Source organism: Corvus cornix, chromosome 1 (genome assembly GCF_000738735.6).
Source record: "Corvus cornix cornix isolate S_Up_H32 chromosome 1, ASM73873v5, whole genome shotgun sequence".
Lineage (NCBI taxonomy): Eukaryota > Metazoa > Chordata > Aves > Passeriformes > Corvidae > Corvus > Corvus cornix.
This window is the reverse complement of record NC_046332.1, coordinates 48,605,730-48,624,087: the sequence shown is the minus strand read 5'-3', so window position 1 is coordinate 48,624,087 and position 18,358 is coordinate 48,605,730. Positions and strand designations below refer to the sequence as shown.

Here is an 18,358-nt window from a genome sequence, read left to right as displayed (position 1 = left end):
CAGGGAAGTGGTGGAGTCACCATCCCTGGAAGTGTTCAAAATACGTAGATGTGGTATTTGGGGATATGGTTTAGTGGTGAAGATGGCAGTGCTTGAAGCCATTAGATTTTGGGAAATTTATACTAGAACACTGATAAAACCTCCATAATCAGTGCCAGCTTCTGATCACTACCTGTACTTGCTATATGCCCACCTGGTGTACTTCCAATGACAGAAAACTACTACAATACTTTGTGCTCTCTTTATGGCAAATAATAAGCTGCATTTTAAAACTAGTCTTAATACAAAACATCCAGTAATGTTTCAAATTTCAACCAGTTTCTTTAGTCATGAGGTTTTTATTCAACCTCAGCTGAATTCCCACTTGCACAGGATCGGAGGCAGTAAAACATTTATGGAAACAAACAAATCCATACTGCATCATCTTTAGTTTTCTGTTTCAGAAAAAAAAGGCAGCCAGGAACATGCAGCACCAACAGATTTATTTTCATACCTACTTTACTCTCAAGTGCTATTTGTTTGCTCTTAGATTCTATATGTACCTGGATCCACACTGAATCCCACGCAGCTGCTGACCAAGGACTCCCAACTTCAGTTTGTGGAGGGAGTGCCAGTGGTGACCAGAGGTCCCTCCTTCTGTCTAGGTGTATCTGCACAGCAGGTGTGCCCCCACAACCTCCCTCCTCTGCTATGAACCCCACTATAAACCTCACCATCAGGACCTCCTCATCTTCTAGAGCAGGGTCTCTTCCTCCTGTTGCCTTGTGCATTCTGCATCACCAACCCTGGGCTTGCTGCTTTACTCACCCCCTGGGTCTGTGTTGTGTCCCAAGCTAGTGGTGAAGGAGCTCCCATGTCACAGCTGCAGGTCACTGCAACCCATTCATGGATAAGTCAAACTCTCATTGTGGTCAGCTTTTTTTTTTGTTTTAATTAGGGAATTCACAAACGGGCAAACATTTCACCAGCAGTATGCCAGCTCTTAACATTCAGAATCCATTCATTTGTTTTCTATTGTAACATTACCAATTACAGTATTTGAAACAAAAAACCAGCTCAAGTTCTTCACAAAAACTTACATTTCAAGAATGAAACTATTCACTGCCTGAAGTACCAGTTTGGTAACAATGTACCCAACTGCAGCAGAAATAAGTTGACACCGTGAGTTCAGGGCCAGCGATAGTTTTTCAAACACTTTTTAAACCTAGTTCAAACAATCCAAAACCATTAAAATCTGTAGCCATGCCTTGTAATAGCATTATGTTCAACTGCATGTACTGGAAAAATAAGACTGAGCATTTAATGTTTTGAACTTAGGATCTAAAACAATGAAAAAATGCAGAACAGCTCTAAAAATGCCTGGTATAAAGACTTGCTGATAAAATCCTTATTTCCAAGAACAAGAAAAATGTACAGCTAATCTAACTTGGCATATAATACCCTCAGCTTTGTGTCTATGCATTTAAAAAAGACTCCCATCTAGCAAAATGAAAGCTATACAAATCCTGAAACATCAAGGTGTGAATCCCTCTGCTTACTCACTGCTGTCTTGCCACATTTTTCCATTACTTTCTTCCTACTGACCTTGTCTCTCCTTGGCATCTTACATACGGATGGGGGTGCGCTGCTTGAGTCATGAAAAACTCAAGTGACAACAGTAATAGGCATTAACTTACAGTTAAATTAATTCTTAGAAACCTTTCTTTCATTAAATTATTTTGCAGCTCATCTGCAAGGTACATCTGATAGTGATGCAAACTCCGGACTGAATCTTACTAATTCTACTTTAAAAAAATAACCTGGCTCAGAAGAATATTCTGCCAAGTTATATTCACAGTTGCCCAGGATGAAGACTCAGTACATGCTGTAACTTTAAATAGGACATTTTCTACCATGTCTCCATCATTTTTTTGGATCCAAGGGGTGTATACATCAACAGGAGCTTGTAGAATAGTAATTCTGTAAGGAGTTGAACAGCAACCTAACAGAATGCCAGCTTTATCATTTGTTTATAATGTTACAAATGATCATCTTATCAGAGGATGCAAAATTCCCTAATTACAGAAGGTACCTAAAAATTTTTTTTTAAATGTTGGACAAAATAACTTCAGGAGTTGAGTGATCCCATAAAATAAATCACTACTACATAAACAGTATTTCTTACACCATTACATCATCAAGATTACAGAACTTAATTATTTCTCAAACTCACTAGAGTATGGATGTTTTTCATATTAAAAGCAGCAAAATTAAGACTCATAGGAGCTTTTAATTAAGAATCATTATCGTATCTGACAGCTAAAATAACTGCTTCTCAGAAAAATAAAATTAATTAAACCCTGATTTGCTTGTTACAATAAAATGTTAAGAAAAAAAAAATACCTCAAATGTAAATTGTTCAAGTACAGCCAGTGTGCAATTAAACTAGTTATATAATTTAGTAGTGCTTTGTTCAAAATATACATAATACTGAAAAAATACTTAAACCCAAGAAACTGAGTATTTATCAAGTTTCAAACAGAGTTTCATCAAAATGAGGTAAATCTATGTCACCTGCCATTGAGCTTGGTGCTGAAATGGAGAACAGGTCTTCGAGGATATCATCTCTTGTAGGACTTTCAAAAGGAAGTTTTTTCACACTGTGTTTGTTTATTGCATCAAGCTCCATATTAGTGTCCTTTACAGGACTGTAGTAATTGTGGTCCTCACTTGTCACTGCTGCCTGTGGCACACTGGTATTTTCATCGGACACGGTCGCTGCCACGCAGCTGTCCACCATTTCCATGTACATACACTCATCTTCGCTCTTTGGAGTCTTCAAGGAAGCGACAGTTGAAGTAGGGGACAGTAATTCCGCCAGTATTTCATCAGTGTTATTATGGTCAGTGCACCCTGGCACAGGCTTTGCATTAAATTTAGATTCATTACCTGTGACATCAATCTGATACTGCAGCTCCCTTAAAAAGCTCTGCAATAACTCACTGTCATTTTGAGATTCAGTTTGCAATGGGGTGCTTATGTCTCCACTCACAGGTTTTTCCTCTTTCATCTGTTCCACTGCTAATCTATCCAGTGAAGCCAATTTCTTCTTTTTAGCATTAAGTTTTTTTAACAATTTTAGGCGAAGTTTTTTTGTTTTGTCACTCTCTGACTCTTCTGCCTTCCCAGAGTTATAGCCAGGTGAAGGGAACTGAGTCACTTTACCTGAGGTACCCAGCGTACTTCCCAACTTATTCCATGTTGGACCTGCAATAGCGGTATGATTTGCTGTTGGAAGACAAGTGCTTTGAGAAAATCCTTTGAAATTTGGTAAAGGATGAGTATTATTACTCTGAGGAGCTAGTAACTTCAGCGTCTCAACTGTTTTCTTTGTACTTCTGCTTTCAAATCCACCAAAGTTACTTGCGCCCTTAATTGGCAGCCGTACTTCACTTGTTTTTTGCACTGAGGGAGTTTTGCAACTTCTCTCATTCTTGAGAGCTGAGGCACTTGAAGGCATAAAAGAAGTATTCTTGTTCAATAATTTTTTTACCCAGCTTCCTACAAATACTCCTTTTTTGTCTTTGTGTGAAGGCTGAACCGAATTATTGGCACCAGAAGGACTGCCAACTTGAGAATTAACTACAGTTTTGCTTGCATCTTTCAAATCAGGTGATTTTTGTATATTATTTTCTACTGCTAGCAACTTTTTGTTTAGCAGTAGTTCTGAATTCAATCCATGTTCTCTGTTAGCTAAATTAGTTCTGTCATTTGTTCGAGAAGGCGATGAGTCAGATGAATCAGGGTCATGTTTTTTGGGCACAGGAGGAGTAATATTTACTGGGTTCAACTCTTCTAGAGGTAAGCAAATACTGGAATTTTCATACAACATGGATTTATTGTGCATAGCTAGACTAGTTCCAGCAAACTCTCCTGGATATGGAGTGCTAAGTGAAAAAGCTGGTTCCTGCTGTTGTGGTGTGCCCCATCCATCAACAAGGTTATTTCCCACCATCTGTCCGTTCAGCAGCGATTTATCTTCCGAGTCAATTAGAACTTCTTCAAGCATCAGTGTAATAAGATCATCATCTCCCAGATTTTCTAAACCATGATGAACAATACTTTCATCCTCAGCTACTCGCTGCTGTTTCTTCTCCAGAGTCCTCACAGAATCCTCTTTGCGGTGTTCTGCAGGTGTTTTGCCTACAGTGTTATCAAAACCACAGTGCAACACTGTGGAATTTGACTGCACATTATTAAGAGGAAAATCTTCACTATTTTTACTTTGGAACTGTGAATTCAGTTTTTCTGGCACATGGGATGCTTTCTTTTCCCAGATAACAATATGAATCTCTGAAGGAGGAACTTCAAATCTTTTATGTCTCTTGCAATATGGACCCTTTAAATCATCACATTCAAGCCAAGTTCCTGAAAAATAGCAATCAGTGCAGAGACTCAGAGACTTTTAAAATTTAAGTCACTATCCTCACACTTGTCAAGTATTTTTATTAACCCATTCCCCTGACAAGCAGAAGATGGAGGGTTTTTTCCTCCAGAGAAAACTGGGAGACTTCCACTGTAAAAAGATCAAACACAAGAAGAACTTGCAGCAATATTATTACAGGTCAGAGTAGGTCAACCATAAAACAAAGCTAGCTGAGGGTTTTATCGGCTGACACATCTTGTCTGAAAATACCCTCACAGGTCTGAGGTAAGAACCACCTCTCAAGTTTCTCTGTAGACGTTTTCATTGCCTGGGTGGGAAGCACAGTAGCCAAAAAGAAACTGCTCATTTTAATACTCTTGTCTCATCACCTTCAAACTGTTCACAGATCATGAAAGAATATTTTACAGCTTTAAGAATTTGAAAACAGTATATATATGACACATAGGAGGTTCTTAGCTAGGCATTTCCCAGCTGCTTCCTCTTCCCATTTCTTTTTCGTCTCTGGCAGTGTGACTTAGACAATTTTCATACTGTCACAACACTTCATAAAACTGCACTCCATTCTCTCCACAGAGGCATGAATATCAAAATATCACCTTTTCACCTTCTCTGATTATGGATCTTTCAAATGGTACAAGCACCTTACTATTAGTAATGTTTCTAACATGGATTTGTTCCTCCCACCCCTGAGGTGCCATAAAGTTCAGAAACAAAAAATAACTTCATTAATTGCTCATAGTACCATAGGTTACCTCGCTTCCAGCCAAGAATGGATGAATCACTGGTTTAAAAATAAACACTATTTGCTCCACAGTCATAGTCAGACTGCTTTTTTAACTTTTACGAAGTTATGAAGGGAAAAACTCTATAGCTAAATTACTTTTTCCAGTGAATCCACTGCAGGACAGCACACTGCTGAACAAATCAGTTAAACCAAGCCAAAACCTTCACCATGAGAAACAAGTTCCCCCAATTATTCACAACATTTTAATATGAAGTTTAGAATGCAGACAAAAGAAATCTTTGTTATTATATATCAACGGTTGAGACTATTGCAGTAACCCATAAAACAGTATTTCATGTAGACTCATGAAATATTATGGTAGATAAGAACCATAAACTTTATCTTATCTCTCTCTTTTATGAGGAAAGGCTGAGAGAGCTGGGCCTGTTCAGCCTTGAGAAAAGGCAACTGAGAGGGGACCTCATCAGTGTCTGCAAGCATCTGACGGGAGGTGTCAGAGGACGGACCAGGCTCTTTTTGGTGGTGCTGAGCAATAGGACAAGAGGCAATGGGCAGAAACTGATGCACAGGAAGTTGCACCTGAACATGAACAAGAACTTCTTTACTGTGCAGTGACTGTGTACTGGAACAGGCTGCCCAGAGAGGCTGCAGAATTTCCCTCACGCGAAATATTCTGGATGCCATCCTGTGCCATGTGCTCTGGGATGGCCCTGCTTGAGCAGGCAAGTTGGACCAGATGACCCCCTGTGGTCCCTTCCAACCTGACCCATTCTGTGATTCTTACCATCAGGATTCAAAGACCAGCTTATGAAGTGCTTCTTATCTGTTTGGTATTGAACAATAGATGTTATTTGGTAGGTGTCCTCCTCAAACTGAAACGAGTATTTCTCCAGGTTGTTATGTGGCAAGCCTTCCACAAAATGGAACATTAATATTGAGGGTACTCTGACAAAGAAACAGAAAAGAACCAGTTTATTACAATAACACAGTGGCAAAAGTTCCTAATGAAAAAGTAAGGCATCTCTAAGAGTATGTGGTTCTGCCCTTACTATTCTACTTTCTCAGAGGACTCTTCAAATTGCACAGTAAGTGCAAAGGGAAAAGAATATCCCAACTGGACATTCCATTTCATTATAGATAGGGGGAAAAAAAAGACCACCAAGTAAGGGATTCGGGGAGTGGGGAAAAGTTGAAAAAAACCACCCCTGTGCCATAAACACAGTAGCAAGGGACATCGTTCCCAAGTCAGATAAGTAAACAGATGATCAAACAACTTTCATCCACAGCAGGGGCTGTGAAAAGGCTGACACTGGATATCAGTTGTCTGTATTTACTACTTGATAGTTAAGTATTTATGACCTAATTCAAACACATGTGCTGGTCAGCATGTTAAACACTGCTCTGTTTCATGTTTAGTAAACACTATTTGCCATTTCAGCTTTTAAGAATGATCTGAAATGTTTAATAATGAGTATTGATCAGAGTTTAAGGTTTAGAATCTCTGCAAACAGAGTAATAGTTTGTTTTCAAAAGTCATAGGTTCAATAAATGAAGTCTCAGAACTTTATGTATGTTACTTTTGAGTTCACATAATCGAACTTACTTTTCCAAGATCATCTGCTGTCTTTGAGATGTATCACCACAGTTATTACATGGTCCAATATGAATAGCGTTAAGTGGATGCCAATCAGCAATTATATTTGTGAATGTTGTCAGTGTTTTCTTCAATCTGGACACACACACACACACACAAAAGGAGTAAGCTGAGGTGGTGATCAGAAAACAATAAATATACATACTTTACCAGGAGAATAAAAGTTATAAAAACATTATGGCAAACCCCAAATTCTATTCATGTTCATGCCATTTGTGTGAAATTCACTGTGACAGCATCACATCCAAGTTAGCCCTGAATTCAGTTCTGCCAAACAGTATCAGTCACAATTTGTTCTCAGCAGCCCTGCGGCCTTCAGTTTCACATTATTTGCTTTTTCTCCCTCTTAATGTTATCTCTGTTTCCTTTCCAACATACAACAGAGTTTGTACCAGGATCTGCATAATTTACTAGCTAATACAGAATCTCGAGGAGAAAGCAGCAACAAATTACCTGGGAATCCATGTTATACAAGGCTTTGTTTTTAAAAACCAGTACACTCATAGCAGAAATTACAGAGAAGTTACATTGTATGAAAATACAATGTATGGGATATTAAAGTGAAGTAACATAGTTTATTCATTCATTAGCCACAGAAAGGACTTCCTCTATATTCAACTGAAACTACATTTTTCAACTATTAAAAAAGCACAGAAGGTAACAAAGGCTTTTCAAGACATCCTATTAACCAGGGCTACATATTAACTTTCAAGAGTAACAGATAGCATTAATCTCATTTCACTTGGGGATCTAGAATTTTATTATATAAACCTAAGATAGTGGAAAGAAACAGATGTTTTTCAAATAAAATTAGCTGTCTTCTGAAGGTGTCTCTCTTTTCCTTCTGACTAAAAGGAGCCTAAATTACTAGCTTGTACCTGCAGCTACACAGAACTCAATTCTCAAGAAATTACTCCCCTGTAATACTATTTTAAAATAGATAAACTATGTTAGAGAATCTCTGATTCTTTGTAACCCAAATGAATATTCCAGGTATTCCTCAATAGCAGAAGTGTACTAGGCATATATTCTTTAGAACCACAACAATTTGTATATTCTCAGCAAAATATCAGAGTGAGTGTGGCCAGAGACACACACTATTACTTATTGTTTCTTTCTTAATTCACTGAGTGAATAATAACGTGGTTTCTTAAGACATGGAATAGCAGTAAACTATTTGCAACTGAAAAAGCAGATCACGTAAAACTTCAACAACAAGCCTAAACTGTATAAACCCTGGAAATCTGAAGAAAACCAACTATCATATACAGACTTTAAAAGGTAAGGTGGAACAGCTATATAGAAGCTACTTATATAAAAATCTCACCGGTCCTGGTATTTGTGGCCACAACATACACATTCAAACTTCCATGAAAATGAATGCAAGAATAGTTTCTCAGCTGGTTGATCCAGTTGTAAGAGTAGCGGAAGTGCAAACACTGGATTCTCCATATTACCTTCAAAGATGGGGCAAAAAAAAAGGTCATTAAATATTTGAAATCACCTTTCAGTAACTCAAAAAGGAAGAAGACAAGCTTATTACTATGATTTAAATTTCAGTTATTATTTCAAGGCTCTATTTCTAATTCTCACACCAAAGGAACTGATCCATGTTATTAGGTTGTTATCAGTGACAATTTCATGACTATAGCAAAATTACAAAGACTACCTGCTCTCTAAAAAGTCAAAATGGGCAAAGGACAAACCAGCCAATCATACTGTAAAGTATGTGCAAGTCACCAAAAGAAACAAATGTATTTCCAAACTTTCTTGTATGCATACATATACACATACTTTTATGTATGACATAAAAGGCTTTACATCTAGGGTCTCCTGACAGTAATTACTGAGATGCTGCACTAATTACTTACCCAATTCACACCTAAGCTGAGGCTGAAGTTGTGTAAACATTACGTTTCTGATTTCATTGAGAAGAGATTCTGCTTTCGGAAGAACATCTAAAGAAAAAAATATGTCTTCATGTAGTCATGTGTAACAGCCCCCACACCCTTTCACACACATGTACCCCTAGCATGCACTCCCTCTCTGCAAACCAGTGCTTTTCATATTGACCCATACTTGCCTAAGACTTGTTGCTAGAACAGCCAATTCTTGGTATTAATTGATTTGAAAATTAGAGAAGAATTTACACAAGTTACTCACATTTTTACTGCGGTCTGCTGACTAAAATCTACTTGATATGACTTAAATTACAACTAAGAGCATGCACCAACAGCTACATAGTAACAATTTTTAAGTATAGTGAGACCACACATTAGAAATCCTGCAGATTCAGAGATTAAAAGAAAACTTTAAAACCTAAACACTAAGATCAAAAGCACAAAAATTCGCTTACATGCTTTCTAATGCTATACAATTCAAATAATAAAAGATTTAAAAGTATTGTTTCAGATTAAATACCAATTTCCTAAGTGAGCCTTTAAAATAGTAATTTTAAATTGAAAAACATTTTTTACTTTATATATTAGTATGTATTTTCATTCTGCATGTTGTTTCAACACAAGCACATTCTTTAAGTACAAGCAAGAACATAATTTCTAGTACACAATCATGATCATAACCTGCAGAAGTTAAAGGAAATATTTAGACTAGCTGTTGAAACCGTTTATAACATATAAACTCTGTGTACAGAAAAAAAAGAAGCTTCTTGCAGGTAAATTGCTTTTGTTTTTAAAAACAGCTGTATGCAAAAAACACTGTAAAATCACACAGAGGAGCAGAATAAATTCTACACCTATTCTCCACAACAACACTCTTCATCCAGTTCCCTTTCTACTGTTACCCAAATAAACCGATTTGTTTTGCAGCAATTGAAATGGAAAGGTTTAAGTTCTTTCAAACAACACTGTATACCAACACTTAACATTCCTATTTAAGGGTTACTGCTCATCAGAGCTCTTTTGCAAACACTGCCCAGCAGAGAAAAACACCTCAGACAGCTTCCGGCAGAGAGCTTCCCAGTAACAGCTGAACACCTAAACTCAAGCAGCCTGACTTTCTGGCAAGCACAGTACATGAACTAGTTCAGAATATTTTGGAGTTTTCTCCCCACTTTATAACATGGACTAAACCACTTTTGATACACATTATTTTTCCCAGGAAAGATAGGACATTCTTCAAGTTACCTGTTCTGTGACTGTGGTCTATATTCAAACACATAGAGTCCAACAGAATGTCCATTGAAATTCATGAGAGGTACTGGCTAACCAGAAAGCTTTATTACTTCTGTAACAGATGATGTCATAGAAGTTTAGACTTATGACACCAATGGTCCAGTTCAAGAGAAATAAAAACCCCATGATCTTAGTTTAAGAGTCTTAAACAGAATCCACAGAACAGAAAATGACTAAAGGCCACACCAGTAGAATACAGTGACATGTCCTCCTCTGAGTGCAGCTGTGCAGCCTCGAAGATTTCCCCCAGCTGCCCATCACAGCCCTGAGCTTGGAGGCTACAGTCCTCCAACCTGTTAAGCTGAGCTGACCTGTTAATCCCCTGTTAAGGGCTACTGAGTACTCACTAACCCTTTCCAGACCATATGATCCAGGTTAATGTGTTTGACTACTTCTGACTAAAACAGGTTAGGAAGTGCTGTCATCTACAGCAGCTTCCAAACCTCAGGGGAAGCATTCCTTCAATGAGCACAGCTGGAGCCAGAAAAGAATGTATGTTCCCAGTGATGCCTTAAGAGGCCTCCCAGAAACAGAGACTAGACAGGAGCAAGGGAATAAAGTAGGTATTTATTTGAAAGGCCTTCAAAGGTACCCCCTGGGGAGCCTGAAGCTATTCTTAAAATGGACCCCAAGATGGACCTCAGGTCACGAGTTCTTCACTGTGTTATAGGTTTGGTTCATTTGCATAGCAGGGTTAATTCTCCAATTAAAGCTTCAGTTTTCCCTGCAGCTTACCCCCCCATAGCAGCTCTTTGGTTTATACTTTTGAGCCTAGGACAGTCTTGGTGTCCTTGGAAAGCAGGGCCGGAGAGGCTTTGTTATGTCTGCCTAGCATGAGAGAGCAGAAATTAACAGGCTACAAGAAACTTCAGAGTCACACACCAAGCAGTACAGAATTTGAAAAATGTAAAAGTTAAAACCGAAGGCATCACCAGCTTTACTATTTTTGATGTGACAAGGCAACTCCCATTTACACAAGGATATAAAACACAACAGAAATTATTCTGAAGATTAAGATTAGAACAGTATCCCAAAATGTTAGGCAACACAGGGGAAGGAAACAAAGCAAGGGTGAACTAAATAAATAATTCATAAAATCTTTATGTTGGTTGTGACCAAAAAAATTCAAGAGATGCTTGGTGTTCAAAGACAGCATGTTTGCCCCAAGAAAAACAATTTTGGATGTTACCAGGATTTTGCTAGATAAAGCACACTATTCTGCTAATTCATGGTAATAGTTGTATCTTTTGTGATCTTGAGATACAATGGAGGCATTTATAAGCGTGCTGTACTAAATTCCACGTATTTGTAGCAGATCAGTCTGACTATGAGAAAACAGCAGCTATGTTTACTCACCTCTCACTTTGCTCCTTTTACAGGTATTCAGAAGAACAGATGCTTCATTATATTTTGTTAAGAGTTTCTGGAGTAAACATTTTCCATTGTTATATTCTTCTGCTAGAGCAAATTTTAATGTTTCTAAGTGTACCAGTGCTGACAAAATACAATCTAACCAACAAAGATTATGTATGTTTCTCCACTGAAGACACAAATCTCTGTCATTAGTGGAACCTTTATCCTCTTCAAGTGAAATTTCAGATGCTGTTGATAAAAGTTCAGAATTTGGCAACAGTTGTGTTTTGGGACTAGAAGTCTTTGGTGGACTTTCTTGGTAGTTGTTGGTCTTGGTGGCTGTTTCGAAATCCACCTTCGGCATGCAGGACCCCACATGGTTGCCAGGGTTTTGCTGGTCATTTTGTAATACATCATGTAGGCTTGCCTTGGGAATACACAAACTATTCTGGTAGCATTTCACAACAGAGTCTGCATTAATGGTGGGCTCAACACCGAGCACACTGTTAGCTCTTGCTTTTTTTGGATCTGCTTTGACAGCAGAAAAGTCACTGGTTTCACCCAATTTCCTTTTCTTATGAGTAGATGGAACTTGATGATTTTCTGAACCAGTAGATGTAATTATGCTGTTTAATGGTTTATAACCAAGTGGGTAGATACACTAAAGGAAAGAAAGAAGGTTACAGTGAAATCTTCAAAGAAATTTCAGGTGAACAAGAACTAAAGAAAGTACAAAACATACTTTCAAAATGGAACATTGAATCATAGTATCATAAAATAGCTTGGTTTGAAAAGGACCTTACAGACCAGCCATGGGCAGGGACACCTTCCAGTAGACCAGGATGCTTAGACCCCCATCCAACCTGGCCTTAGGGACTTCTGTAAACTGATATTTTAATTAAATCAATACATATATTCAACATGTGTATGACAGGAGGAAGGGTGTTACAAGACACTACTGTCTTAGAACCAACTGTGAAATAAATATATCAGTAGTGATAATTCAACACTACTTTTCCAGTAAGCTCTTCCAACCTCTGCAAACAACGTAGTTGTGCTAAGGAGAGTCCTCTTGCTTTATTCTGCTAAATCCATTCCTTTAGGATACAGATTGGACATTATTATCTCATGCCTAGGAGACTACTGGTGCCCAAACTTGCAGGGTATCTTTCAGGCTAGCTCAATGACCAGGTGGCAACCAGAATATAGACAAATCTCCATTTACCAGTCTCCAGAACTATACTATAATTAGTTAAAAGCAGGAAAGAATGGGAAAAGCAACTCTGAGACCCATATCTAGTCTAGTTTCTACTAATTTAAGGACACCAGTCTGTTTGGGATTGCTATACCCTCCCCACATACATGGAGCAGTGAAGGGAGAGGCAGCAAAATGACAACTCAAATATTAAGCAGCACAGAAATCCAGTTAGGGTTAAAATTTAAAAAAAAAAAGGGGGGGGGCGGGGGAAGGAAGGCAAGACATTGTAATTACAATTATAAATCTATTTGCATTACCCAGACTTAAAGAAGGAAAAATGGGAGACTCACATCTGCTAGAGTCATGCACTGGTTACATGGATCATCAAATATTCACCTTCTACTCTGACTTGTACAAAAATTTATTTAGTACCACTTGTGGTCCCTTGTTACATAAGAAGAACTCTCCTTTATTTCACTTTAATTTACTCTCTTTAATCCTTTAGGGTAGCTACCTGTGCTTAAACACTGCATATACACAGGTTAGTTCTGTTTTTCCCTATATGCAAGCAAATACCCTGCAGCATACACTCAGAGGGGTCCTATTTAAATAGTCTGCTTACCACCAACAAAATCATGGACTTAGAGAGGTGTAATTCCTGAAGGTAAAGGCCTCTGCAGGGCCAAGTAAAACTCTTTATTAGTGTAATACCTGAGGATTTTCACAAAGAAAAATGGACTCCTGAAAATTAAGGCGGTAAGTCCGTAAACCTTGGATCTGACCCTTCTCTTTGCAGACTGGACAATACTCATGTGCAGGTGTTTCCACAGGATTACAGTTCTAAAATAAAAACAAACCAAGAAAGATAAAGCAACATAAATGTATGTATTTCATACATTATCCCAAGGTAAGACATACTTATCAAGATACACAATCATTGTTCAACTTCTAGATATAATACAATATAAAAAAGCAAACTACATCAGTTTCTTTTTTATTATTTTTAATAGATTTGTATGGTAGCATGTTTTAAATAAATTTATGTTTTTATTTAAATATTCAAATAAGGTGTCTTTAACAACACAATTATGCACATTTTATTCTACTTGAACTGAACCATAGGACCCTTATTGCCAGGGAACACAAGCTCAGATCTTTGAAAGACACATCAATTTTCATAGGAATGCAAACAGTTGTAAAAATAGTGCCAATAAAAACACATAGGCACGTATTTACTTAAAATAATCTTTCGCCATTTTTATAGATTTCCGTGGAAAATAATTTTGGGGTTTTTTTTTTTGTTAAATTAAGACCAATTAGAAATCTCTCAAAACAGAGAAAAATATGAACTTTGCACATATGTAAAACAAGTTTCAACTGACTTTTCCCAAATACCCCACCATGTGGAGTGTCGATTTCCCTATACCAGTCCCTTCTCCAATCACTTGCAAACCATTTGTAGTCTTCTGGGTATCCATCATTCTGAGCCACTGGCTAACTTATGTCACTTGTAACAATGTCATGATCACTAAGGGTTTTTCAAAGACTCCTGAAAAATAAGAAGTGAATAAAACAATTAAAGAAAAATTAGATTGAAGTTTGGGAAAAAAAAATACGAACAACAATGCAGATTGCATAATTTGTGGAAATTAATTCAGAAGAGTAATTCCTAAACTGAAAGCACTTTTTTTTGTTCTAGTGCAGACTATTAATTCAAAACTTTGAATTAAGAACTACAGGGACCAAATCCTGCTCCTGTTGACTTGAAACCAACTAAAATAAATATATATCTCTTCAGGATGCATGAGGACATTAAGTTGAATTGCAAAGTCATCCATGTAGTATCTTTCCTTCAGCCATAGCTGTTGCCTTTTCATACTTCAATGGAAAACATTCTCTCCCACACCATGATGTCCTTTCAATCCTTTTATACAGTACAGAAACAAGTCCTCACAAAAAAAAAAAAATTCTCCAGGCATTCTTGAGACCAGTATAAATACTAGTTCAACCTAAACCTACTTATAATATTTGGCAATGAGAAACCCTACAGAACTGCATGGAATGCTAAAAACCAACAGAGCATGAATTTAAAAAGCACAGTAGAAAAACACAACCACTCATTTCAAATCAGACCTCAATGGCAACTTAAGAGTAGGTCAAAATGAGATGATGTCCTAATGACACTTTCAATGTGTCCAGCAGCACTTTTCAGAATTATCAGGCTGCAGCATGTAAATAGAGTATTCCCTGGCTTATGAAACTAATGTTTGTAATAGAAGGCAAGAACATAAAAATATCAATCCATGTGTCTTAGAGCACATTAGGCTTTCAAAGTAATGTGGTAGGGTGCACAAGGAACAGCACGGTCCAGGGCTCACACAAGGTGAAAATTAATGAATTAGCTCAAGGTATAAAAGCTTGTGTGAGTATAAAGGAAAGACAAGCACCCTGACTTTTCACATAGTGGCAACAGCACTACCACACTGCCACTCAACTCTGTTATCATGTATTTAGTCTAGCCAGGAAGTTGACTTGTTTTATACAAGTTGTACAGATAACAACCTTTATCATAGGATGTATCATACTAAAATACATAACTTTACTTTTCAAGGGACTTTTAGTCAATTCCTTGGTCTAATGCAGTCTCAGCTCTCCAGAGTAAATAAAAAACAGATCACATGACAGAAACTCCTGAGAAATTTCTCACCGCAAAAATTCAACACACACTCAAAAGGTTAATAACACTAAGAACCTGCAGGTTGTTCCTTTTTAAGCATGCCTTGGTTTTAGAAAACATACTTATTTCTTTGCAAGGCCCTGTTAACCCTGTCAGGTCTCTCAAAAGGAAAGTAAGTTGGTTTTTTCCGGTTATGTTCAGTTTGTTACTTCTGCGCTGTTCTTTTTAAAGCTTAAATCTTGAGATGTATAAGATGTTCTAAGATGCACAATACCTCCCCCAGCTATAATCACCCAGCCAATAGTACCACAGTACTGGAATAATGACTTTTGTTGCTCTTACAAAGATGATAACGTTTTTTAAAAATTATTTATCCTTTTAGTTCAAAAAGAAACACAACAAGCAAATAAAATGGGTCTGCCAGTACTAGATATACAGAGTGGTACGAAGAGGTCTGCTTGTACTCTTCAAAGTTTCTAATATTACAGGAAGTTATTGGTGATATCTGCACAATGTACAAAAATTGGGCATCAGATCAACATTGCCAAGAAAAGCAGCAAAGCAAAAGACTGCTGCATCAAGCACTGCAACATCTCATTGCAGCCACATGCAACAACTGCATTACAGATGGGAAAGTACACAGGAATGCACGTTCAAACTTACTGGGTCATGTTCTAAACAATTAATGCTACTTTCCATCTTTAAGTCTGAATATGGAAAAATGTAATGCAAAAATATGCTATGGATGTGACTTAATTACCCTCATGCTGTAGCTACGCTTCCTTGAGTAGATGAGTTGATCTAACAACTTGCTGCTGCAGAATAGGGGCATCTTTTTTCTATTTCCCTCCCCTCCACGATCCCTGACAGCTCACACCCTCATCAGACTTTCCATGAGCTAAATGAACTCACAAAACAGCAGAAAACTTAGTAAAGCACAAGTTTTTCTGCTATTCCAGGGAGTTAAATTGGCCTTCAATGACCTAGGAGGGCAGAAGACAGAAAATAAGGAAAAGATGAAGGATTGGAAACATATGGACTTGAACTGTTAAATGGCTAACAAACTGGCTGGATGGCCACATCCAAAGAGCCACAGCTCAATGTAGCAAGCACAAACCAGTAACGAGTGGTGTCCCTCAAGGGCCCATATTGGGGCCAATACTATCTTCAGCCATGAGACACAGACTGTGGGATCCGGATTCTGCCCCTCCACTCTGCTTTGCTGAGATCCCATGTGAAGTGCTGGGAACTGTGTAATGATGTGGACCTGCTGGAACAAGTCCAGAGGTGGGCCTCTGACAAAGACATCACAGGACTGGAGCGCCTCTCCTATGAAGAAAGGCTGTGAGAGTTGAGATTGTTCAGCCCAGAGAAGAGAAGGCTCTGGGGAGACCTTACTGCAGCCTTTCACTACTTAAAAAAGGCTTATAAGAAAGAGATAGAGAGCTTTTACCAGGATCTGTAAAGTACAATGTGCAGTTGTTCTAAATTAAAAAAGGCAGATTTAGATTGGATGAAAGGAAAAAATTCTTTACAATCAGGATAGTGAGACACTGGGAGAGGTTGCTCAAGGAAGCTGTGGATGTATCATCACTGGAAATGTTCAAGGTCAGGTTGGACAGACCTTAGAAGAACCTGGTCTAGTGGAAGGTGTCCCTGCCCACAGCAGGGGGGTTGAACTAAATGATCTTTAAAGGTTCCTTCCAGCCCAAACCATTACACAATTCTATGGTAAAAGGGACCTGGGCTTTTGAGGATAGCTGTACCTTGTGAAACAGTACTTTATGAATTAGAATGAGTTACAAACTGCAAAAAGAAGGCAACAACACTGATTACACTACAGTGAAGAGAACACCTCCTTGTTTAAAGGCTAAAATGAGGCTTTAAAATGACCTTTCTGTAAATCACCTTGCAAGTCTTGTTTCCTTCATCAAGGGCATATTGAAACGATTAAAAGAAACGAAAGTGAGGGGAAAAAAGTCTTGTTAGTTAGATTTGCATTCTTTACACAAAAAGAAATCAGAGTATTAAATTTTTTTCTTTATCTGAGGTCATAACAACAAATATCTAAATCACAGTCCCTCCCTCAAAAACTGGCAGTTTTGGCCACAAAATGTATTTTTTTATATGCAACAGTAACATCGTTCCTGTCAGAAAGCAACTCTCTCTCTACAGCACAGCCTGTAAGTACTGGGCAGAACTGCAAACCTCCATGGTGTGGGAGCAAACACAAATTCCTTTCCTGAAAATAGCCTAACATAGACTAAGCAAATAAAGCTGATGACATTGCAAAACAAACCAGCATGCAACATCATTACTCCACTGTTCTAAGAACTTCTTCTACAGTAAGACTTCTCTGAGACCTCTACATAAACGCTTTTATGGGTGTATGACAAGGGATGGGAACTACGTCTTGCTGACAAATCATTCAGTCCTTCTGACACAAAAACGCGAGTGTGGGAAAAACCCAGCCTAAACTAGTGCAGTTTATTATAGCTGCAGCTAAGAGATGCAAGATTTCAGGAAGGCAGGCGATCTGTGTCCCAAGGCAACATAAGTGAGAGGCACGGGGGGTGGATGTCACCTAACCAGCGGTCAGGGCAGGGCCGGCCCAGTGCGGGGCTGCTGCCCGCCCTCCCTCCCTCCCGCACCGAAACGTGCTCGGCTTTTTCAGATAAACATATGGTTAAACTGCCTCCTGAGTTCTTATTCCACATCCAGAGTGATCCACATGCTACCGAAAGACTGCAGAACGAAAAAGCGTTCACAGAGTAATCGCTGAAAACGAGAAAACCGTGCCACGGGCGGATGTGCGGAGACACACGCGGTACCTCCCCGGGCACATGCATCCCTGACGAGCGAGGCACGGAGAGCCCGCACCCTTCACCGCACTGCTACTGACATGAAATACTCAGTCGGCATTTCGGGACCCGCGAGACCCCCCCGCTCTCCGCCCCGGCCGCACCGAAGGGTCAGGACAGGCCAGGCCCGTCGCGCTCGGCGCCAGCCGCCTCCCGGCCCGCCGGGCTCAGCGGCCCCGCTCTCACCTGCGGCCCCGCTCTCACCTACGGCCGCCGCCGCTCCCGGCTCCTGCCGCAGCCCCAGACCCCG

At 38.8% G+C, this 18,358-nt stretch overlaps 1 protein-coding gene across 3 annotated transcripts; it reads right to left on the bottom strand.

Moving 5' to 3' along the window:
* Positions 1-905: 905 nt before the first annotated feature.
* On the bottom strand, positions 906-18,356 carry USPL1 (ubiquitin specific peptidase like 1). 3 transcript variants are annotated; one of them, XM_039566058.1, is made up of 9 exons: positions 18,313-18,356; positions 13,953-14,119; positions 13,282-13,410; positions 11,376-12,033; positions 8,697-8,783; positions 8,153-8,282; positions 6,775-6,900; positions 5,956-6,116; positions 906-4,407 (listed from the first exon to the last, which is right to left on the bottom strand). In XM_039566058.1, exons 2-9 carry the CDS (start codon positions 14,049-14,051, stop codon positions 2,507-2,509), a joined length of 3,291 nt encoding a protein of 1,096 aa, XP_039421992.1. In that variant the 5' UTR covers positions 14,052-14,119; positions 18,313-18,356; the 3' UTR covers positions 906-2,506. The 3 variants fall into 3 exon arrangements, with proteins under 3 accessions (XP_039421992.1, XP_039421999.1, XP_010398593.2); XM_039566065.1 differs by lacking the exon at positions 18,313-18,356 and adding an exon at positions 18,295-18,309; XM_010400291.4 differs by lacking the exon at positions 18,313-18,356 and having other exon boundaries at positions 13,953-18,273.
* Between the last annotated feature and the right edge of the window lie 2 nt (positions 18,357-18,358).